Source organism: Mauremys reevesii, linkage group 2, assembly GCF_016161935.1.
Source record: "Mauremys reevesii isolate NIE-2019 linkage group 2, ASM1616193v1, whole genome shotgun sequence".
Lineage (NCBI taxonomy): Eukaryota > Metazoa > Chordata > Testudines > Geoemydidae > Mauremys > Mauremys reevesii.
Genome location: NC_052624.1, coordinates 249357323 through 249383194, shown reverse-complemented (window position 1 = coordinate 249383194; position 25872 = coordinate 249357323). Strand labels below are relative to the sequence as shown.

General features: G+C 40.7%; 1 protein-coding gene across 22 annotated transcripts in view; it reads right to left on the bottom strand.

Annotated features, from left to right (window-relative positions):
- Nucleotides 1–25872, bottom strand: part of VPS13B (vacuolar protein sorting 13 homolog B) — a 917098-nt gene that overhangs the window by 502383 nt on the left and 388843 nt on the right. For all 22 annotated transcript variants that reach the window (XR_005593500.1, XM_039522053.1, XM_039522058.1 and 19 more), the window contains one exon: nt 3228–3337. Coding sequence is in view for 21 of the 22 variants with exons in the window: in XM_039522053.1 (XP_039377987.1) it covers nt 3228–3337 (110 nt within the window). In the remaining variant the exon portion in view is untranslated. The remainder of the gene's footprint in view (nt 1–3227; nt 3338–25872) is intronic.

Genomic DNA, 25872 nt, shown 5'->3' with positions numbered 1-25872 from the left:
CAGGATTCTTTGTTGCTTTTACAGATCCAGACTAACACGGCTACCCCTCTGATACTGTCCACAATTAGACTGTCTGTGAAGAGACTGGGAGACCCTGCATCCCCTGTCTGTGATGGTCACAAATAGTTGGGTTGAAAACTGGAACTGTTTAGTACTATCTGTGTAGAACATCAAAGCCCTTCTAACATCTAGGGTGTGCAGGGGTTGCTCGTCTCTACTGATGTGTGGTTTGGGGTAAAACATAGGTAAGTAAATTGACTTGTTAATAGGAAAGTTAGATATCACTTTAGAGAGAAATCTTGGATGAGGAAATATACTTTGTCCTTAAAGAAAATTTTATAAGGAGGTTCAGACATCAGAGCACGTAGCTCAGCCATACTCCTGGCAAAGTGATGCCTACTAAAAAAAAGCCACCTTCAATGATAGGTTTGGCAAAGAGCACCTTGCCAACGGCTCAAACTAAATTCAAGCCTCATGGAGGAATAGATTCCCTTCTCTGAGGGTACAATCTTTCCAGGCCTTTAAATAATCTGCTTGTCATATCATTAGCAAATTTAGAATGGCTGTCCAAGTAAGGATGGAAAGTTAATATTGCTGCTAGGTCAATATTGACAGAACTAATCACCAACCATGAATATTTTAGGTGTAATAAATAGTCCAGGATACGATGGATAGAGGACTGGATTGGTGAAACCCCAAATTGACAAGACCAGATGGAAAAATGCTTCCACTTCAAAATGTAAATAGTCTTGGTGAAGGGCTTTCTACTATTTAACAAGACATTGCAAACTTGCTCCAAACAAGACTCCTCTTTTTGATTTAGCCATAGATCCTCCAGGCTGTTAAATGAAATACCTGCAGGTTCTGGTGGAGCACCTGACAAAGGTCCTACAAAATTATGTCTGGGTCCAACGGAAGTGAAATTTGAGCCTCTACCAACAGATCCAGGAGAGTGGAGAACCAGTGCTGCCAGGACCACCTGGGGACTATTACTATAACCTGGGCATGGTCTTGTTTGATCTTTTGCAACATTCGGTGTAGAAGTGGAATTAAGGAAAAGTGTAGCACAGCTTGGTCAGCCAAGACAGCAAGCAAGTGTCCATGATGGAACCAGGACTGAAACCTTGTAGGAAACAAAACTAATGGCATTTCCTTTTGGCCTTGGTTATGAACACTGCTGGAAAATGCACCTGGCTACATCCAGGCAGAGAGACCATTTGTAGTGACTCAAACGATCTGCTTAGATGGTCTGCAAGCTCATTCTGCAATCCTGGAATGTAAGAGGCTTTGAGATTGATTGAATTGGCAATGCAAAAGTTCTATAGGTGAACTGCCTCTTGACAAAGTGGAAAACAGAGAGTTCCTCCCTGCCTGAAATAGGAAAGCCTGAGAGGCTACGCAGACAGCCCTTACCTCCCTGACATTGATATAAAGAGACATGAGGAGCCCATGAGGATCATAAACCCTGAGCTTGTAAGGGGACCCAGATGAGCTCCACTCCCAGCCAGCCACATCCATCACCAATGTTAGCAAAGGTTGAGAGCAGTCCAAAGGAATGCCTGCACATAGATAGACCAAGTCTGCCCACCAATCTAGAGATCTCAGTATGCTAGAAAGCACATTCAGCAGAGAGTTCAGATAGTGACAAATTGTTGAATAAATGGAGGCCAGCCAACTCTGAAGAACCCTGAGATATAATCTGGTATGTGCACAAGACTTTATGTCCCAGGAGCCTTATACAGTTTAAGGCTACACTACTAACTAAGTACTGATCAACTAGAAAACTATTTACATTAAATTTACAACAAGCACTCTAAGGGCACTTGCTAAAGCAAGCCAAGCAAGTCCAACGGCCATCATGGATGGTAAGAAGGAACTGAGTGGAATCTGGGGCAGCTGGACCTTTTATATCAGCAGTAGTGGGCGACAGCAGAGAGCACTCAAGCTGCCCTGATGGATACCACTGAGGGAATTTTTTCTGATGACTGGGCATGCAGCATGCACACACCTAGAATGGCATGCACATGTACAAGCACTTGAAGAAGAACTTTCATTGTAGATTTTGTAGCAGAGACTTGACACCTAGTAGACAAACTGTCTGAGCAGCTGTGACAGACTGGTCAAGGGGGATCGATAGTGAATGACTGTTTCCTACCAAAATAATGGGGTTTTTGTGAGCAGGTTCATTGACTTTCAATGCTTTCCTACAGAGAAGCCAACTGGTAGGGAGCCCTGGAGCCTGGACCTGCTCCCGCCCCCAGCTCACTGAGGAGACAGTCAGTTTTAAAAGAAGTACTTCTGTAAGTCAAAGAGACCAAGATGGCCAGGCTGAGAAGGCCAGAAGGGCTGCGTGGCCTAAGGTCTCAGACCATGACTCACTGGGTGGAGAGGTCAGACTGAGGGAATTTGTGTTCAGAAGGTTGTTATTTTCCATAAATCTGTAATTCTCTTGGGCTTTTTAAGAGTAAAGTGTGTGAGACAAGATATTCTTGTGACAAGCCTATGCTGCCTTGCTTTACTGCCACATTGTCCCTGAAGGGTGTAACTAAGATACCAGAGTTCCCACAGCTGGGTGGACTCTGTGGGGAGTGTGTCTAAGCAACTGGGGGCTCAGGAGGGCTGTGGCACTGGTTCTGGGATCTTCGTGGCTGGATTGTAGGATCCCACCACCTAAGAAGGGTATCTGATTGGGGCCTGTACCTGAGTGCATATGATACACTCAAGGTATGTCTACACAGCAGCTGGGAGAGCTAGCATTCCGAAAACAGCAATATGGCCCAGAGGCATGGGCTGCAGCTTTGGGCTAGGGACCTGGGTACTACCACCAAGGGGGTCGGGCAGGATTTCACTCAGGTAGCTAATCCAAGCTGTCACCTGTGCCACCATGGCCACACTGCTATTTTTAGTGCACTAGCTTGAGCATAGCTAGCTCATGTATGTGTACTCACACTGGGAAGGCATGTATATACCTCATAACTGCTGTGTATACATGCCTCCAGATTAGTGATCAGCCATTATCTAGACCCAGAGGCTTAAAGCGTACGGGATTCAGAGGTTGGATCCAATCAAAACAGAGTGCAGGACAGGGACAAGTTGTGACAATATCCTTTATAATAAATGTAGTCTGGAGTAATATAACATAAAATTTTCACATTAAATGAGAGAATATGATATAGGAAAATGTTATTTTTATATACACAAAGAACTGATTTCTCAAGAATTCCTACCTGTTGGATGTGTCTACTACTTCGTTTCTGAGGTTGGTACATAAGCCAAGTATACAAGACAGGATCAATATTGACTGCTAATCCCTGCACACTGGCCAAAAGTACAGCACCTAGATAGCATAAAGAGAAAATGAAATTAAAAAGATAAACTATATAAACACACATACAAATATATATTTTCTTTAGTAGATACAAATCCTTTTTGAAAAAGAAAGTTACCATTGTGCAGTGATTACACTTTACACTTTAAAAGTTAACTCCAGTTTTAGAGATGTTACCAGTTCTAGAGATAGTCTCCATTTTAACACTAAGTACCACATAAACTGATAGAGTATTTTAAAATGGATGTAACTTTTTAATTGTGAATACTGCATGTACTGTAAATTTGATTTTCTTTTGATTAGGATGGGATTTTTTTATTTTGTTGATGGTATATCATAATACAATATTGCTTTATTTTAAATAAATGCTTTTGTAAAATGGCAATTTTGAAAGTGATAAACATTTCTAAGCACAAAATATGACCCCATATCTTTATAAAAAGAAGTGGAAAAAGAAAGGTGGAAGAAGAATGGAGAATCAAGGAATCTTACAGAAGAAAGAAAATAGTTCTGCACAATGTTAACCTCCTCACACAAAAGCCCCCTTGACATTACATAAGATTGCTGTTAATTTCTGATTGTCAGTGATACCATAAACTATTCACAGCCTCTAGGTGAAGTCTTTCACAACTGTCTTTGACTTTCATGATTCTTAAAATCTGCCAATCAACTCCTCTAAGCGTCTACATTTCATCAGGCTTGCCCTAAATTGGGGGTGGGAGAACCTGAAGAAATAATTCTGTTCACCTTTGACTTCCCAGGTCTGACTAGGATCTGTGTTTCTGCTAATTGTCCTTATTGAAAAAGACAGGCCTTACTCCATCATCCATGCACTAGATTGCGTGAAAATTTAAAATGAACCCGAACAGTGAACCTCAAAAGTTGAAGGGACTCCAGACACACACTTACAGCTCACCTTATTTACAGTGGAAACTGCAAAGATCTCATGGAAAATGAAGTGTGTCACAAAGCCCAATGCAACTGACCACCATTCTTACTGCCAGCAGGGACACCCAACTTATGGGGGCCTCTCAATTGTAATCACGTCCCTTTTGCTTCCAGCAAGTGATCAGTCTGACAATTCATAACCACTCCTTTGTTCCCAGCAACTGCTGAGGCTCCTGTGTTTCTCTCACAGTCAGAGCAGTAAAACAGTTGGAGAAAGAACAAACTCAAATGTCCAGCAGAGACTTATCGTGAAGATTAGTGGATTGTGGAAATCACAAGACAGCAGAACTGTGTATATCATATAAACCTCTATTCATCATATCACAAAAGTGAGAAACTTGGCAGCTTTGCAAATGGTGTGGGGAAAAGGAAGCAGAAAACAAAATGTAGAAAATGCACAACATTTCTTGGTTTTGCTTTTGTACGTTTTTTTTCTTTTTTGTGCTGCAAACACAGCTGTTTTCACAAAAAAATTGTGAATGTAACCCAAATCTCACAACTTCTCTCCCTAGACTCTTTTCTCAGCCAACAGAAACACTACGCTAGAATTGAGCAGTATAGCCCCAGGCCCAAAGAAAATAATGTAACCCATTCTTCCCCCCAAAAAGAAAACACTTGTAATCGGTTGGTGGGGTCAACTTTCTCTATAGTGAGCCAGAGGGGGATGCCTTGGAGCATTCTTCCAGCTGGTGCTCTGCCCAAAGCAGACTTCAATTATCTCTCTGTCCTGGGCAAAACATTATTTGGATGGATGTTGTCAGACACCCTACTGACCCACTAGAGATTACAAGGCAAAATACTAGAGAGGGAGACATTATACACACAAAAGGCTCTCCTACAAGACTGACCAGAAGATTTAAAAAAAAAAAAAAAAAGATAAGAAAAAAGTTAGAATGGAGAAAAGAGGAAACTGAACAGCCATGAAAAGGAAACAATTGAACCATGTGTTGTTTCTGAAAAGTTTGTATTCAAAATGTTATGCTCTAAACATTAATATTCATTTGCATTCCCATCTCTTCTATAACCAGTGTTTTAGAAGATCATGCAGATAGGAAGTGCTGTGGAATATTTCTGCTTGGGTTCTCTTCAATTTATGAAATCCTTAGAATCAGTTACCGCTGTGGACAAAAAGTTTACGAGGTCTCCCTTGGAAAACAGGTTTTCATCACTAGGGCTAGTGCAACCATTTAGGCAAACTAGGCGGCCGCCTAGAGTGCCTAGTGATTGAGGGCGCCTAAAAGCCCACTCAGGCGATGAGGTGGAGTGAAGCTGAGCTGGGGCAGGGGGCGCGGGGAGGGCCGCCCGCAGTAACGGGGGAGTGCACAGGGGAACAACTCCACTCTGCCTCCTCTGCTGAGCACACAGCCCCCACTCTAATTCTCCTCCAATCGGCGCCGCAAGCCTGGGAGGGGTGGAGAATTAGAGCGACGCCGGCGTGCTCAGCGGAGGAGGTGGAGCCGAGGTGAACTTGGGCGGGCTCCCCAGGCGGGGTTAGCTGCCACAGAGTGAGGGTCTCCCCAGGCGGGGTTAGCTGCAGCGGGGAGGGAGTCTCCCCAGATGGGGTTAGCTGCCGCGGGGGGGGGGGGAGAGTCTCCCCAGGCGGGGTTAGCTGCCGCAGAGGTGGGGGCTCCCCAGATGGGGTTAGCTGCCGCAGAGGTGGGGGCTCCCCAGACGGGGTTAGCTGCCACGGTGGGGGGGGCTCCCCAGGCAGGGTTAGCTGCCACGGTGGGGGGGGCTCCCCAGGCCGGGTTAGCTGCCCCGGTGGGGGGGGCTCCCCAGATGGGGTTAGCTGCCACGGGGGGGGGGGCTCCCCAGGCGGGGTTAGCTGCCACGGTGGGGGGGGCTCCCCAGGCGGGGTTAGCTGCCACGGTGGGGGAGGGGGCTCCCCAGGCGGGGTTAGCTGCCACGGTGGGGGAGGGGGCTCCCCAGGCGGGGTTAGCTGCCGCAGAGGGGGAGGGGGCTCCCCAGGCGGGGTTAGCTGACGTGGGGGAGAAGTCTTCCCAGGCGGGGTTAGCTGCCGTGGAGGCGGGCTCTCCGGGTGGGGTTAGCTGCAATGGGGGGGGGTTCTCCGTGGGTGGGGTTAGCTGCCACAGGGGTCTCCCAGGTGGGGTTAGCTGCCACAGAGGGGGGTTAGCTGCTGTGGGGGGGGGCACCTGGAAGGGGGTGGCGGGCTCCCTAAGGGAGGGCTGGGTTAGCTGCCGTGGAGGGGCGGGGTTAGCTGGGTGGGGGGGTGGCGCAAGGTGGAAGTTTCACCTAGGGTGCGAAACTTCCTTGCACCGGCCCTGTTCATCACACATAAGGAAATTAACTACTGGCACCTAAACATAAAATAGCATGAAGTTTAAAGACTATAGCTATGCACAGAAGCAAAGCTAATAATTATAAATACAAATAATTCCTTAAAACTTTATTAGTTATAACATAATTAGCACAAAATTCCTCACCATTCAAAATTTATGTTTAAAGTTTTAATAGGTTCTTGATAAGTTTCATTTATTTTCCTCAGTATAAGCAATGTAGTATGAATTTATTTTAATTCCCACAAATGTAATCATTTAGCAACTATGATTAACTATGGTGTCTTAAGTGATGAATAGTAAGGCTTAAGATGGGATTTTCAACCTTTGGGAGGTAGGTGCCTGAATCCCACTGAAATCCAACTTCACACACAAGTTGTCCAATAGCAAGACCAGGGCACCTGTCTCTTGTATCAATTACAGTTAGCATCTGTTTATGTAATATGACATTCTTCATCCTTGCAGTATTAAGACTGCATTTTTGCTTTACAATCAAATTTTGGATATATTTTCTTTTCTTAAAATACATTTTTAAACACTACAATTGTCAGCAGTCTAAACTGTTGCCAATCCTCACGATTTTATCATGAGCCTCACAATAGTTGGTGCTTTTCTTAAAACACCAGTTTCTGGGGTTATACAATAATTTCAGTTATATTTTTTAGAAGAGTTTCTTGCTTCAGTTATGGAGAAAAGCTTGGAAAGGGACTCTTAAAGCTCAAAAAAAACAGATGGCAAATAAAAAGATACCCAAATGTATTATTTTAATAGTTAATTATTTTGAAATCAATTTAATGATTATTTGGGGCCTGACTCATGATTCTTGTATGCTTGGGGTTGGCAGTACTTCAATCTAGGTAGAGAACTATGGATAGTACACCATTGAGTGTACTATCCTCTCTGCCCGAAAGGTGGAACTTTCAAGTCCTGGAGAAGATGCATTAGTAGTATGGGTGAAGGAGTGTGAACTGTTGTTGCATGTGTATTGGAATTATTCTGTATCTAAAGATCTTCAAATACAGACAATGGAGCATTTTCATGGACAGTAAAATTAACTTTTTTTTAAAGTTACACTAACACATGTTAATGCAGCGAGTATTCTGCATTCAGGACTAGAATGTACTTATATGCATTTATATTACTACAGCTATTTAACTGCAAAGGTGCAAAATTTTAAACCAAACGGATAAATGTAATGCAAAGAGAAATGATGAAGACCGATGTACCCGATTTGAAATTTTGCAATGAAAAATGAAATTCAGTTCATAAAAAGCAGCTGATTATTGGAAGATGAGGCAACAAAATCCAGATACTTTTAGTAGTAATACTGTTCAAGGAGAACAACAAGAGTGATTTCTCCAAATATCGTATTTGATATTTCATAAATAGATGGCACAGTATTTTAAATTTAATTTATACAATCCTTTCATTTATATCAACACACTTTGGATACAGACAGAAAAAATATACCATTCAGTGATATAAAATACTTCACAACATTTTTAAAAAAGCTAAAATATTAAATTTTGAATTTATTTTACATAAAAAGTGAGCAAACCTGTTGAATTTTATAAGGCAGGAAATACTATCAAAGTGGGGTTAAGTGAGGAAGACTTGAGGAGTACAAATGTGCAAGAGACAGTCAAAAAATACACAAAGATAAATCATCAGTATAGCACAGGCTCTGAGCTGGAACACACACAGAGGAACTCCTGTAGCTAGAAGAGGCTTTGTGATCTGATAGTTTTAAATGTCAGTAATAAACCTTAAAAATAAATCTTCAATTTAAGGAGAAGCCAGTGGTAGGACATAAAATAAAAGAGTAACATGTGTACAATGCGAACAACGATAAATAAGCCTTGCAGCAGGATCTTCGGCAGATTGGAGACTGGAAACAGAAAATGCTTGAAGGTCGGTATGGAGCACATTACAATAATTAGCATTTATCAACATTTTAGGCGCCAAAATTATGAGGGATTCCTGCATCTTTAAAAGATATTGTCTGATGTCAGCTAGCCTTAATGATAGATTCATTATATGCGTCAACTAAAATATACGAATTGGACAGACTTCCCCGGGGGGGGGCAGGATTTGGGGAGGAGTCAGCCTAGGCACAAAAATTAGCGGAAATTTGTTTTATAACAAATTCCCCCAAAACAACAACAAAAATAGTGTTAGCAGGTAACATGATTTAGTACTGCAAAGAAAGAACTCAGCTCAAACTGTTAGGAGGTTGGAAATCATTTCAAGTTAAAGCATGATTTTGACTGTCAACCTTAACTATGGAGTTGCTATGATGGCTCCATAAGCTCAAAGGTGAGGTGGAGGAGGACACTGTAGTTTAGTTTCTCAAACCTCTTTAGTTGTTCATCCCTTAAGTCTGAGAAAAACAGTTCAAGTAGATAAATAATTAAATTATTTTGCCTTTTAGTTTGAGTGCCAGGCAAGTTCGGCTTGCTACTAACCACTTACTAAATTTTACTTCAGCATATTTTGCTTAGGCCTTGCCTACACTACCATGATAAGCTGATCTAAGTTATGCTACTCCAGCTATGTGAATAACATAGCTGGAGATGATGTAGTTTAGGCTGACTTACTGCGGTGTCTACACCACGCTGCGTCAACGGGAGACGCTTTCCCATTGACTTATGTTAATCTTCTAGTTCTGATGGAGTCCTGGGAGTCAACCGGAGAGTGCTCTGCAGTCAATTTAGGAGGACTTCACTAGACCCTGTAAACTGACCCTTGCTACATCGTTCGCAGCAGCATCGACCCCCAGTAAGTGTAGAGATGGCCTTAGATTCTATGTTGATGGACAAATATTACATGTACATGTAATATAGACAAATACTTTTTATGGGACCTCTCCCAAGAAATCCAAGCACAAAAGATTCTACTTAATCAGCTAATTTTAAATTTAGCTAGAATGCCAAAAATTAAGGGTTGACCCAACTGCCATAGAAGTCTCTCATTGACTCCACTGGCATCAGGATCAGGACATAAACAGATTCTTTTGAGGCAGGTTTTATATTTAATTAAAGATTCTTAAATGACTATTTTATCTTTTTCAGGAAAAAGCACTAAAGTTTCCTGAATTTCATTAGGAGTGGTTTGAACTTTTTTCACTCCCTCTGTGAATTAAATTCAGGTTTCAATGAAGAACTGGTCTTACTGACATACTGTGTTTCACTTTCCAAGCCCAGTTCACATATATTTATCTCATACCCCTTTCTAGTTAACCAGTACAAAATATAAATCTTGATAACAATTGTTATGCAGTCTTTGAGAATATGAAGGAACAGAGCCTTAGGGTCATGGTGTACATTTTAGGGCGATATGGGGGTACAGTCCCCTCCCCTCCACCCCCCAAAAAAAATTCAGCTTGAGTGAAAAACAATTTGTTTCTTCCCCCAACTTTCAGCCCCAAGCTGGAGGAGGAAGAAGACAGAGGGAGGGGGCCAGGCACAAAAAGGAGAGGAGAGAGTACAATAGAATCTCATAGTTACGAAGACCAGAGTTACTAACTGACCAGTCAACCACACACCTCATTTGGAACTGGAAGTACACAATCAGGCAGTAGCAGGGACCAAAATATAAAAAGGAAAATACAGTACAGTACTGTGTTAAACAACAACTAAAAAAATAAAGGGAAAGTAGCATTTTTCTTTTGCATAGTAAAGTTGTGTTAAGTCAATGTTCAGTTGTAAACTTTTGAAAGAACTATACGTTTTGTTCAGAGTTACGAACAACTTCCATTCTGGAGGTATTCGTAACTCTGAGGTTCTACTAAAGAATGGGGTTACCTAGTACAGCTGCACTCAGAACTCTCTTCCCCCATGGATAAGCTAGCTAATGAGCTGGGCAGGGAGGAGGCATCAGAAGTTGCAATCTTCTGTCTCTAGGAACCAACTCTGTCTCCCTGATAGGCAGGCAGCTCTCTCTGTTCCCTTCCAACCCAACCCAACCATCCCCCCACCCTCCACCGTCATCACCTCCAGCTCTAAGTACAGAGCAGAGAGTGCCCAAGCTTGGTAGGCAGTGCGACTCAGCCATCAGCCCCTTTGCCCAGAAGCACCAACTTTAGTCCCTCTTCGTCATTCTTTCACTGCTGCACACCCAAGAAGCAGGATCAGGTATGGGAGAGGGGGTTGGTCATATTTCTGGGGGATGGCACTGGTGTCTGATAGAAGAGTTTGGGAGAGGTGGCTGTGGCTTATGGGAGGAATCTCTCAGGAGGAAAGTGGTGGCAAGAAGGGAGACAGGCTTGAGGAAGACTTGGGATAACAGATTTGTGGGTAGTTGGGGCAGGTGGAGGAGAAAAGGTGTTTGGTGGGAGAGAGGAGAAGTTTGGTGAGAGAGAAGGAGAGGGTAATTAAAGGGTTTGGTGGGTGGAGAGTGAAAGACGGATGATTGGTGGAGAAGGAGTGCTTTGGGAGGAAAGATTGGAGATTTGAGGAAGCAAATTGTTTGGGGAGGAGAGGTGTGCGGAGCCTGGGTTGTGGAGGTGTAGAAGTGAACTTCTGTTGCTGGGGTCTTCTTGGAAGGGAAGGGCTCCCAGTACTCTAAGTGTCTGTGTCCCTCCCATATTTTTGTCAAAATGAGTCCATTGTTTAAAATGGACAGTGGTATTCCAATTGTAAGTGGAATTATTATTCTAACTCAACAGCGAGCACATGACAGCAGTGATATAGCTAATTTTGTGGATGATCTGAGATAAGAAGCAGTCTTGAGACTTTGTGAACAGGACTGATAGAGATGGTGCTCAACATATTTAATCTCTGGAAGAAAAGCAAGAATGCTCTACTGTTGGAACACTTCCTGAAATCTCCTTTCAATTAAAAATATGAATATGTAAATTGTTCCCAATGCCAAACTTCAGAAATGAAACTCTTTATCTCAAGATTTTAAATATTTTTCTGGAAAAAAGAATAGTAGCACCTTTACAAAAAAAACAGCAACACCTTTTTAGTTACAATAAATTTGGGATTTTTTTTGAGGGAGGGATGACAAAACAAATGAAAATGTTCTGTAATGAAAATTAATTCTGACAAGTTTTGTTTATTTTTTAGTAACTAAGTAGCTTAAGAAAACATTACACCAGCATGCTACATAAACTGCATCACAAATTATTCCAGCAATGACCTCATGACTTTGAGGTGTCTTGGAGTCCATGAATGCTAAACAGGTGCTGATGCAGGTTAACTTAGCATCATAAATTTAATATCCAATTATTTCAAAGGGGAAGGGGAATGAAAAAAAGTCTTATTTTTCATTTATCATCATCAGATTATTCGACCCCCAATATACTGTACTAGACACAGACCTACATATCACACAAATAAAGAGTTCTTTTGTACAAGAGTGTGCAGGCAATTAGCTCTTTATGATGGCTTGACTCAGAACAGATCCACTGTAAATCACTAAAAGTGAAAATATCTAACTCTGTTTAATTTTAGCCTGAGAGACAAGTAAGGGAAAAAGTGTGCTTTGCTACTCTGCTTACTGCCAAAATGGTTCACTTAGCCACATTCCAAACAGGCTTTACCAATTAGCTATCCCAGGGCACCACAATCATTTTCAGTTACATCCCAAAGTGAAGAATGAGAGCTGAAGCAGGGGTTAGAGACTGAAGTTACACAGCATAAAAATTAAACATGCACACTTTTTGTCAGTTTTATAACATATATGACAAGCCAGTAAGATTGCTTTGTAAAATATCAACTTATCTGAGGGACAAAGTGTCCTGCATTTTATCTGGAATCACTGAACCAAACAGGGAGAGCAGACATATTAATCTACATTAAAGTTTAAGTGACTATGAATAGTTATATTTTGCATTATGGCAGCTACAGAAAGTCAACAAATTTTTATTGTCTACCCATTGAGATATCTGTCTGCAAGTCTCACTATTTAAGGCTTATTTGAGTGGCTTTTTAAAAAGATCTAATTACAGACACTAATATCTTTAAGACAAATATTTTACAAATATGTTACTTTATCTCTGAGAAAAAACACAACCAAATGGGCTGGGTTTTGGCAGAAAGAATACTTAGTTCCTAAGGAGAGCGGGAAGACCAATGTGGGCAAGTCATGATCCCATCAAAATCATTGACAAAACCCTAATTGACTTCAATGGGAGTAGGATTGGGCCCAGTATGACTGTTATAAACTTCATTTTTATGTAATGTTAGCAGTCAAAGTGTCAAATATATTTTGTCTCAACTCTCTCCTATTGTTTGAAAATCCTATAGAATAATAAACAAAAACCTTAAACCTTTTTTTAACATTACACAGGCTACCAAAAGGCATAAATATTCACTAGGGAAAGCTATGTTATAGACAGTGCACAGAAACTTGAAGAAAAATGAACACACATTTGTAGAGTTCCATGGTTACTTTAGTAAAGTTTTCTTTTTGTTTTAAAGCTCACAAGTACAATTGAAAAGTTTAGTTGTTTAGGCTGATATTCAAATACTTTTTGTAACAACCACAGTATTTTCCCCAGTACAAATGTTAAAACCAGCTTTTCCCTTCAACTCAGGCATTTTAAAATACAGTTTCTCCACAGATCACTCATATACACATGCACAAACACACACAAAGAATCCTAAATATTTATTTATGTTTTATTTATGTTTTAATGCTATTTGCCTTCCAAGTAACAGCTTTTGGTCTTAGGAAATATTTCATAGTTTAATGGTCAATGCTTGTATGTTATGTACTGCAATTAAGCATCTATTGTACGTAGTAGTGAAAACAATATGCAAATAATATAAAGGTAATGTTTTGACCTGTTTTGCATAAAAATATGTAAATTGTGGTGGCACAACTTTCAATCACATGTTCTAACAAACAATGTTAGGGGTTCGTGAAAATCAAAGTATGTATGGCCATCTATATATGCATCTGAACATATACAAACCACAAGGGATGAAATTAAAGAAGATACAATATCAAAATACACAAATTCATTCAACACATTGGCTAAACACAAAAGGTTCTGCTGCTTATTGCTTTAAATCAGGTGCACTTCACTAAAGTGAAAGGAGTTACACTGTGGTTTAAAAAAAAAAAAAGTGTGATCAGAATCAGACCCCAAAGTGAAGAATACGCAATCAAGCTGTTAAGAATAGTTCTCATCATGCACTCATCATTCATGTAAAAACTCAGGGCCTAGTTCTGCCTTCTGATGTTAAGATTGGAGCTGTCAGTTAAGACCCATACCTTCATTACAGGGTAAAATTTGGATCTTATTTTAGAAACAAATGCAGTTTATTGCATATGTGACAAACGGAGTTAAACCAGTTTTCACCAAAAATTGCTAAAATGTTAAACATGTATGGTATACAATTTTGAAATACAAAGTATTTTTTCAGTAACTGCTTCCTAGTTTTGTCTATTCCATCTGAACAAAACTATGTACACTGACTTCTGAGGGTACAGGGATGTGGGGTTGGGAAGTTGGCTAAAGAAGAAACACCACTTATTCAGTATGACTAGCAAATGGATGGGCAGCTGCAGCATGCATGATATGTGTCAACTCTCTTTTTGGATATTTCTGATTTGTCTGTGTGAAAACACGGTAACAGATGGCTATTATTACCCTGCTGAGCAGAACAGCTCTCCCTCCCCTAAATTGTAGCTCTTAACATAAGGATCATTTCTTTATAAGCTATTATGAACCTTTCTCATGTCCACATTCATGTTTTAGATAAGCCTATTTAGCTATAACCTTTCTATTATTTATCATTTGATGCAAAAATGAAGGAGCATGACATGCAGCCTCATATTTAGCAGATTTTCATCAGTTTATAACTTGACCAAATCTGAATGAATTTTCAGGGAGTCAGCAAAAAGCACATCCGTGAGATGATTACCATGCCGAATTTCAATGTCTTGCTGAAAACCACTGAAATCTCAGAGCTCTTAAAAATAACTTTTTTTAATGGAAAGTGATAGGCAACTTAAATATAGGTGTCACTGTCACTTCCCCTATAATAGCTAACTCAGTGTATCATGGCCTGACTATACATGTACAATACTATACCACCAACTGTGAGCAATCATGTCACAGTAGTACTAAAAGGAAGAATGAGACTTGTATTTGAATAGTAGGGCAAGTTACTTTGGTAAATGACCTCATTTTATCCTTCAGGACACTGCCTCTGTAGGTACCCATTGAGAGAGACTAAATATAGTGACAACTCTCTGAAAGAAGACTCAAGAGTACAGCTAATTCAAAGATGAATGAAACACAGCTCTCCTTAAATGGAGAATCCAATCTAATCTGAACTAAGTAGCAAGAGAATAATATTACCTAAAGATATTAACCAAGTCCTGGGTAGGAGCTTTGAGGATCTGCACAACTGATATATGATAAGTAGATGCTGCATAAACTGGTAACCCCTCCTTTCCACAGTAGAAAGAGTGTTAAGTACTTCTGGTGAAGGAATTTCTGTGGACATATAGAATTAAGTATTCAGACAGGCTATCCATTTAAATCACCTCTGGACTTAAATGGACAGGCCTTTATCTTTCCACCAAAAGCTATAAACCATCTTGAGAATTTCTTAACAGGCTTTGTCCCATCAAAGAAATAAAATGATAGACTTCTTTACTGCCAATGCTGGTCCTATGGGCACTTTCTGCATAAACAACGAACCTCTGAACTTTGGATCCATTACCAAAATATCTCATAAATAGATCTGAATAGCTTCTATCTGAGCATGCCCATTCATCCTTGGACTCATAGGATTCAACAAGTGATCTAAGAGTCTTAGATTGCTCGAACAGGCCCTTGTGTGAAGTCTATTAACTGCTTATGTGTCCAGGATGGCCATGTACCTAGCCAGCTGGGCAGCACAAGGATGGGGAGGCAAACACTGCCTGAGTTCAGAAATAACTGGGGCTCATTAGAGTCCGAAACTCAATTCGGAAAAGTTAAAAGGAAGATACTAGTGCTGCTGTGACTGGATCAACAGCCAAGCTGCCAGACAGTGCCTAAGTTTTGAGATTGTTTAAAAAGACTAATTTGGTCTGCTTTCCCTTGTATGACAAAAAGGAGACCTTCCAGTTTGTTTATTTCTGAGGCAAGAAGAGAATTACAAAACCGGTTTTAAAAGGGAGATCATTTTAGTTAATTTCTCTTGTAGGGCAAGGATAATTTCCAGTTGTTCAATTCTTTCTGGGTCAAAGCACAGAATGTACATACTTTTAAAAAAATTAAAAATTGTGTTCATTGGGTCAGGAATCGTGTTTTCATTTTTTATTTATTTAACCAGGCTCAAGACCTTTCAAACCCTCTTAAAGAAGAGGCTCAAAACACCGTGGCCCTCTTCTAGTCCATGAGGGCTTCTAGTCTCATTTGTAAAGGGAGAGGTTCCTGGGATAGGGGCTATGCCAAATGACTGAATGCTGGTGTCTTCCCAAGTGAAGAGAGACTATACAGTGTTTATTGGGGGATTCTTAGGGGGCAAGAAGTTTAGGAAGGCAGCATATACTACTACCTTACTAAAGAGGCCAAGACTGGAAATGGAAGGAGCATGACAAACTGGAGTTCCCATTTTTCTTATTACTCAGGAACTGCAATATGGAAACCCGATCCCAGCCCTATCAATCTCTGACTAATAAGGATCTGAGCTACCTTGAACCAAAGAGTACTTTATTAGTTCTAGATGATATTCTAATCTAAAACAAAGCAAATGAAGAAATTCTGATTCCCTGAATGGAAGTTCTGGTAGCTATAATGGGGGTGAGGGGGTAGGATTCAGCTTGCCCATAATGGGTTCTCAGGTTTTCTTGTACTCCTGCAGGCAAAATATGCTTGACCTTCCCAAATGGTCAAAGACTGCATACTACTCCTGAGTGCATTCTGCGCCAAAATATAAAAAATTCTGTGCACAATATTTTAAAATTCTGCAAGTTTCATTTGTCAATAAATAAATGCAGAGGTGCCAGCATAGCAGTGGGGAGCACAGGCCACTGGAAACTCCCCAACCCCTGGAACACAGACTCACTGGAAAGCCTGAACCCGACCTTGACACAGCACAAGGTCTGGCCCTGCCCAAGAAACACCCTGGGGCCTTGCTGCCCTGCGCCAGGTGCACCAGGTGTTGGGCAGGCAGGTTCAACCAGGTAGGATCCAAGAGTGGAGGGGTTCAGTGTGGGGGGATCTAGGTGTGGGACAATCTGGGTGCAAGCATCCCAGCGGGGAGTCTAGGTGTGAGAGATTTGGATGCACAGAGGCTCGTTGGGTGGTGCGGGGAGGTCCAGGTGCAGGGGCAATGGGACTCTGCAGCAGCTTCCAAGTGAAAGTGGTTGGGGCTCAGCAGAAGAGTCTGGATGTGGAGGTCTCAGCAGGGGGCCTGGGTGCCGGGGGATTGGGGCTTGGTGGAGTGGGGATCTGGGTGCAGCTAGTTGGGGGTCAGTGGCTTGGGGGTCTGGATGGTGCAGGAGGGTGGGGCTCATCAGGGTTGGGGTTTGAGTGCAGGGAGCTCACTGGAGGGTGATCTCAGTGCAGGGGTGGCTGTCCAGAGGCAGGGGGTCTGGGTGTAAGGGGGCTCCAGATGCAGAGGCTGAGGTTCAGTGGTGTGGGATTCATATATGGAGGGATAGGGGGTTCTGGGTATATGGGGTGAGGCTTGATGGGGGTGTCTGGGTATGGAAGGCCCAGATGCATGGGAGTTGGGCAGATAGGGGAGCAGCTCCCCATATAGTGACCCCTTCCTCTGCAGCTGAGGAGTGATGGGGGCAGGAAGCAGGGGAGGATGCTGAGCTCCCCGCAGGTGGGGGAGGTTTCTGGGGGTAGGTCTGACACAGCCCCAGACACTTCTTGCAGGGGAAGAGGAAGTCCCATTCCCTCCTGCCTCCACCCAAGCCAGGACTAGCAGCTGATCTCAGCTCAGGGTAGAGGGTATCCCTGAGTCCTGCAGTAATTTACCTCTCTGCCAGCTGCTCCGGGTGCCTGAAACTATGTACCTTCGCAGCTAGGGAGTGGTGTGTGACTGCTTTTGCAGCTTACCTTTGCTTCCCTGTCAGAAAGTCATTTTTCTGTGGGGAAGCAAAGAAATCTGCGGGGGACATGAATTCTGTGCACACGCAGTGTTGCAGAATTCCCCCAGGAGTAGTACACTCACTAACACACATACAAAAGGTAATCAAAATGATTCTCAATACTAATGTCAGTAAAACCACGCATTCTTCCTCAGAAAGATGGAGCCACTTCACTAGATTTTAAAGATTGTAAGGAAATACAAAAACCTAGTACCCAATCAGAGATTCAGTATGGTGCTGAGAATCCTGATTGAATGAAGGCATACAAGTAAGGAATGGATACTGTTTTGATAATACAAGCCTCGAGAGGTTGGGCATGAGCAGTGAGATCAATGCTGATATAATGGAACATGAACTGAAGCAGAGAATGGGTTAATCTCTCATACATTGTGTTTAATCCTAAAGATGAGATTTGTTGATGTAACACTAATAATGTGAAATGTGTTAGTGGAAATAGTGAGGTCTCCAAAACTTGTGAAGAACAAGGAGTTAAAATTAGAAGAAAATAATGGATGGAGTCTGTAGTATACTGGGCTGGGTATCCTGGGTTTGTATTATCGTTAACAGATAATACAAACCCAGCCCAGGATATATATATTACCCTGTAAGATAAATATAATGGTTCCCAGCTGGGACAAGACAATAAATAAGAGGATAAAACTAGAAAGCTAGAGGAAGAAGAATGGGATACATATTTAATTTCACTATAGGAAAGGAAATGTATTATTTTTATTTACATTAACCATAAACTAGTATATGGTAAGGCTATGTGGAAATACAACCCCTTGACTTCTAGACTGTTACATCATGATTATATCTAGATTAGTATATCATGGCTGTAACTAATATCTGAGCACCTCAATATAGTACTTCTCTCTATCAGAACTATGTAGGCCTACTTTTCTTATGACATTCTGCTAATTATTTGTCAAAAGAAATCCATAATTTACAAGACAATTAGCTGTGCTTAATTATCTACATGACAGGTTCTTATCCTAGGTGTTGCAACCCATCTTCTTTTATTTATGGCTATCTGGGAGGAAACTTATAAGAAAACTTATTTCTATTGTTAGCATAGGATCACAATATGGAAAAGGTTGGGAACCAATGACCTAGATAAAATGAATGCTGGGTCATTTTGAGTGAACTGCAATATATTCACAGCTTCATTATTACATCAGTTTTCCTAATATAGTGGTACTACCAGTAGAAACAAGAGTTGACATGAACCAGTCTGTACTATGGTGGGGTTTTTACATTATTTATTGAGATAATTTTTACAACCATATATTATTTTTCATCTGTCTTAAAATGGGAGCAGCCAACACTTTGATAAATGCAAGGAAGTTGCCTAGTACAGTGTAGCTTCTGTATCTGTAAATACCTCATATCATCTGCTGAAGTGTTATTTTGGAATTTCTTACTGTACTATTCCTCAGTGAATTGCAAGAAATCTCTCTTCCCCCTATGGTAACAGTACATCAAGAACTATTTTCCTTCTTTCTCTAGCAGTAGAATGTTTGTAGCATAGTGACTATGGATACCAATGGGTTCTGAACTTAAAAATGCAAACCTAAAATCACTTTACCAGTAGATGCTTCATGAACCTTCTCTTAAAAATAATTTGAACAATATGCAGCTGTAACTCTTATATTTCCTTTTATTCTTAAACATTATAGTTCCCCAGAGGCAACAGGAAACATACTGAAGATTTCACACACTTTCTTAGGTGCTCAATAAAAATATATATTACCAGAGCAGTCGAGGCATAAGAAAATAATTTTAAGGGGCAAACAGTTCTTACAGACCAGACTGGATTTCAGACTGTCCTTTTCTATAGGGGACAGAAAAACAAATAAAAGAAAAGGAAAGGTAACCTGAAGTATACCATTTATTCTAAATAGAAAACCTCAATTAATTCATCTAACCCAGAGGTTGGCAACCTTTCAGGAGTGGTGTGCCGAGTCTTCATTTATTCACTCTAATTTAAGGTTTCGCGTGCCAGTAATTCATTTTAACGTTTTTAGAAGGTCTCTTTCTAGAAGTCTATAATATATAACTAAACTATTGTTGTATGTAAAGTAAATAAGGTTTTTAAAATGTTTAAGAAGCTTCATTTAAAATTAAATTAAAATGCTGAGCCCCCTGGACCGGTGACCAGGACCCAGGCACTGTGAGTGCCACTGAAAATCAGCTCGCATGCTGCCTTTGGCACTTGTGCCATAGGTTGCCTACCCCTGATCTAACCCATCATGCAATACTGCAGAAATTAAAAATGGCAATAAATACCAAACAAATGTATTTGCCAATCAATCAACCATTTTCTGAGCTAGGATTATTATTCTAACAGGGTGGCAGAAAAAAAAAACCCATCTGTAGTTCATTACAGTATCACATTTGTGACACTCAGTGTAGTTAAGATTGTGCAGGCAGTTCCACCATACACGTTTTTTTACAAGCACACTCCAGCTGAAACTTGGCATATGAGGTCTCAGCTTGAGAGCAAATGTTTTCTGATAAACTCTGGAAAAAAAATCTGACAGTTTTTGAGTTACATGGTACCAAAGAAATAGAAGTTTAATACTTTCAGATACTATACACTTAAAGGGGCCAAATTATCTAAGGGGACACAAGTCTCTTTTCAATGTGAAACTTCGCACAGTTACTTGCATGTGAAATGTACTAATACTTGTACACGTGAATGATAGAATGAAATGGTATGACGGGGTGTTCACCCCACACCAGCCTGAAAGGGGTTAATGTGGCTGAGAAGGGGTCAATTAATCAGATAGGACACAGCTGAGGGGAATTAGGGGGCCTAAGTAATCCCCTGAATGATGATGGAGCCAGGCTGAAAAGTAACAGCCTTGGCTAGGATAAAGCTGGCAATAGGAAGGGGCTTCAGGGATGTAGTCTGCAGTCACTCCCTGCGGGGAGGGAGGTGTGTTTGGGCCTATGGAATTTTAATCTTCAATTATTCCCTGGGAGGAGGGAATTTGGGCTGACAAACCCACAGGCAGCAAAGCCAGAAGATGTAGGAAAGGCTCAAGGAAAAGGCAGCAAAGTTTAGGATGGTGCAAAGCTTGGCTGCTGATTAGAGGATCCCTGGGCTGGAACCAAAAAAAGAGGGTAGGGTAGGGCCAGGTTCCCCTACCAGCCATTGGGGAAATGGCACCAGAAAGACTTTGATACCCTGGAAGGGGAGGACTATAGTGACCTGGACACAGGGCCAAGCCACAAAGACACCCCTGATCTGGATCAATGAGTTTAAAGTTCTCAGGCATATTGAACAAAATTGAGAAATCAGTTTTGGTATATCTTTGCCAACAGTTTAATGATTGCTATCCAATCATTAATGGAGAGATGAATAATGAAAGTATGTCCTTACAGTTCATGAGGACATAAAATTGAATGATTAATTTAAATCTGATGCTTACATCTTTATGGCAGAGTGAAGTATAAATTTCAGAATGTAATTTTAAAGTAAGTGAAATATGACTTCCTTTATTTATTTAAAGACATTTAGATTCCCAAGCTAGTTGACCATAAATATTGCTTTATTCTTGCATATCTGAAATGCGAAAAGAAGAGCTCCTCTAATATAGTTCTTCAACTAATCAATGCAACAGACAAAAAACTAACTTCTAACCAGCTCACATAAGAAATGAGTGCACACTCATTACAACTGAGCCAAAGCATGCACAATTCATTTCTATCTGCAATGCACATGTCAATGGGTATATTTGGGTTCACAGGGTTTTTTTAAGTTGTTTCCTGTTGCACTGTTTAGCTGAAGAGAAAAAATTCTCCTCTTTATAACCCGCAACTTTATAAACTTTGAACTGGCAAATAAAATCAGATATTAAGATATGTCAAGTATCAGAGAGGTAGCCGTGTTAGTCTGGTTCTGTAAAAGCAGCAAAGAATCCTGTGGCACCTTATAGACTAACAGACGTTTTGCAGCATGAGCTTTCGTGGGTGAATGCCCACTTCGTCGGATGCAAGAGTGGAAATTTCCAGGGGCAGGTAAATATAAGCAAACAAGAAGCAAGCTAGAGATGACGAGGTTAGATCAATCAGGGAGGATGAGGCCCTGTTCTAGCAGTTGAGGTGTGAAAACCAAGGGAGGAGAAACTGGTTCTGTAGTTGGCAAGCCATTCACAGTCTTTGTTTAATCCTAAACTGATGGTGTCAAATTTGCAAATGAACTGAAGCTCAGCAGTTTCTCTTAGAAGTCTGGTCCTAAAGTTTTTTTGCTGGAGGATGGCCACCTTAATATCTGCTATTGTGTGACCAGGGAGGTTGAAGTGTTCTCCTACAGGTTTTTGTATATTGCCATTCCTAATATCTGATTTGTGTCCATTTATCCTTTTCCTTAGAGACTGTCCAGTTTGGCCGATGTACATAGCAGAAGGGCATTGCTGGCATATGATGGCATATATTACATTGGTGGATGTGCAGGTGAATGAACCGGTGATGGTTCCATCCTGGACACACCACAAGATCCATTGTCTACAGCCAAGCACTGAGGTACAACCGTATCTGCTCTAACCCCGCAGACAGAGACCAACACCTACAAAATCTCCACCAAGCATTCTCAAAATTACAGTACCCGCACGAGGAAATAAGGAAACAGATCAACAGAGCCAGACGTGAACCCAGAAGCTCCTACTGCAAGACAAACCCAAGAAAGAAACCAACAGGACTCCACTGGCCATCACATACAGTCCCCAGCTAAAGCCCCTCCAATGCATCATCAGGGATCTACAACCCATCCTGGACAATGATCCCACACTTTCACAGGCCTTGTGTGGCAGGCCAGTCCTCGCCCACAGACAACCTGCCAACCTGCTCTGCCCACATATCTACACCAGCAACACCATCACAGGACCTAACCAGATCAGCCACACCATCACCAGTTCATTCACCTGCACATCCACCAATGTAATATATGCCATCATATGCCAGCAATGCCCTTCTGCTATGTACATCGGCCAAACTGGACAGTCTCTAAGGAAAAGGATAAATGGACACAAATCAGATATTAGGAATGGCAATATACAAAAACCTGTAGGAGAACACTTCAACCTCCCTGGCCACACAATAGCAGATCTTAAGGTGGCCATCCTGCAGCAAAAAAACTTTAGGACCAGACTTCTAAGAGAAACTGCTGAGCTTCAGTTCATTTGCAAATTTGACACCATCAGTTTAGGATTAAACAAAGACTGTGAATGGCTTGCCAACTACAGAACCAGTTTCTCCTCCCTTGGTTTTCACACCTCAACTGCTAGAACAGGGCCTCATCCTCCCTGATTGATCTAACCTCGTTATCTCTAGCTTGCTTCTTGCTTGCTTATATTTACCTGCCCCTGGAAATTTCCACTCTTGCATCCGACGAAGTGGGCATTCACCCACGAAAGCTCATTCTGCAAAACGTCTGTTAGTCTATAAGGTGCCACAGGATTCTTTGCTGCTTTTATTAAGATATGTGACTCTAATGTTCTGGAATAGCCTTATGAGAGAGGCATCTTATTGTCATACCGTTTGCAATCTTACTGCAAGATTTATTATAATTCAGGGACACTCACCCTAAAATATTAGACAACAAAAAATTATCACCATTGTTTACCAATGAAAAAAGCTAAAATAAGGAATTAACAGTTTCTTAAAACCAAGCAATAATCACTCTCTCTTCACTCACCATTACCTGATCAGTGCCTTAGCAGTGGAAGATTGGCTAAATCTCTTAATTAACAGAGGTAATATGGATTCAATAATCTATCACATATCACTGTTTCCCTGTTTTCCAAGTAAAATTTTTTAACTTGTAATTACTTCCACTAAAAATACTAACAAATATCCAACTTTTGAAAAAGAGTTAATCTAACCTTGTGTAGTTATTTTAATAACTCCAAAATACTACCCAGTTAAATCAGTTTCAAAAACTACTTCTGAATCACAGTATCAGCTGCATATTTACTTTCTATTTTGGATCCTGTGTGAGGGGCTCCCTTTATGGCAGGCACTAACAAAACTGTTTGACAACATTCCCTTAGACTTAAAGAACCGCATCACCTTCCCCAATACACATTTTGGGAAATTACAGGTAAATAAATCTATAAACCTGCATCTCTCAACTAGCAGTACAGACAGCTGCAGTCATGCCTTTAGGCCACAGTGAGAAATTTAAATATACTGCCTTGAAAAACTGATTTTTAAGTGAAACTAGCTTTTCAAGTCCTTGACAGCAACTTCTAAGAAAAATGTTAAGAATAAACAGACAGTAGTATCGTCTACAGTGATGTTAGCTTTAAAATGAACACTAGCTTTATAATTTTATCAGCCTCATTTAAAAATGTCAGCAAAAGTTTGTAAGTAAACTGTATAAAACATCTGCATTAGCATTATGGAATACCAAGTTTATTTACAAAGGAAATAATCCTACAGAAAGCTAGCAAAATATCGTGACATCATTACAGTACTTTTAGAAACTGTAGTATGTTCTTGGGTTATATATTTTATATTAATTCTACATTCATTTATTAAACAAGGAAGCAAATCTCAAATATCTAAAACTGTTAAAGAAAACATTAAAAAGATTTAAATAAATCAGTCAAATATTACAAATAGTGTTTGTCATAAGAAATAATGACAATTTGTAAATAATGGAATTATACTTGATGGTGTTGATACTCCAAGGACATTTACAATTTCATGTGATAACATTTCCTGTTCAGATGTCTGGGCTCTCCAATTTAGCTGTAGTGTAGTAATTAAATGGTTGACTAATCCACGCATCACAAGGATGTGTTCAAATCTTCCAGTGCCTAACCAAAATTGAGGTTTAGTTCCAGACACCAGGTATATACATATCAACATGCATGCTGTGTTACAGAGTGGTTAGTGGAGCTGCAGGAGACACAAAGCTAGAGGCTCTGATCCCATCACATTCTGGTGGTAGGGGAAAACTGGTGCTGGCCAGCTGCTTCTTCCCATCCCAGTTACTAAATCTGTATTTAGTGGAGCAGCACTCAGTTGTGATCATAGAATCATAGGGTTGGAAGGGACCTCAGGAGGTCATCTAGTCCAACCCCCTGCTCAACGCAGGACCAAGCCCTAGACAGATTTTTGCCCCAGATCCCTAAATAGGCCCCTCAAGGATAGAACTTTGCTTTTTTTTTCTGCAGGTGGAAGATTTTGAAGAGCAGTGCTATTCAAGTGAAATTTTATTTTTGGTTATATTTAGTCACTAGGGCTGTCGATTAATTGCAGTTAACTCACATGATTAACTCAAAAAATTAACTGTGATTAATCGCACTGTTAATCAGTAGAGTACCAACTGAAATGTATTAAATATTTTGGAGGTTTTCTACATTTTCAAATATATCTATTTCAATTACAATATAGAATACAAAGTGTACAGTGCACTGTAAAAATTATAAAAAAAGAAATAGTATTTTTCAATTCACCTCATACAAGTACTGTAGTGCAATCTCTTGATCATGAAAGTTCAACTTACAAATGCTGTTTTTTTTTTGTTACATAACTGCACTCAAAACCAAAACAATGTAAAACTTTAAAGCCTACAAGTCCACTCAGTCCTATTTCTTGTTCAGCCAATCACTAAGAGAAACAAGTTTGTTTACATTTACAGGATATAATGCTGCCCACTTCTTAATTACAATGTCACTTGAAAGTGAGGGCAGATGTTCGCATGGCACTGTTATAGCTGTGTCACAAGATATTCACGTGCCAGATGCGCTAAAGATTTGTATGCCTCTTCATGCTTCGGCCTTCATTCCAGAAGATATATTTCTATGCTGATGATGCTCTTTTAAAAAAAATGTGTTAATTAAATTTGTGACTGAAATCCTTGGAGGGGGGGGAGAAGAATTGTATGTCTCCTGCTCTGTTTTACTTGCATTCTGCCATATATTTCACGTTATAGCAGTCTCTGATGGTGACCAAGCACATGTTCGTTTTAAGAACACCTTCTTCTTTGAGTGCTGTCCCTGTGGGTGCAAAGAACGTACTAATGCAAGATTACTAAAGACAACTACAAGTATCAGAGGGGTAGCCATGTTAGTCTGTATCCACAAAAACAACGAGGAGTCCGGTGGCACCTTAAAGACTGGCAGTATTATTCAAGCATAAGCTTTAATGGGTAAAAAACCCACTTCTTCAGATGCAGCATCAGCAAAGATGCATCTGAAGAAGTGTTTTTTTAACCCACGAAAACTTATGCCC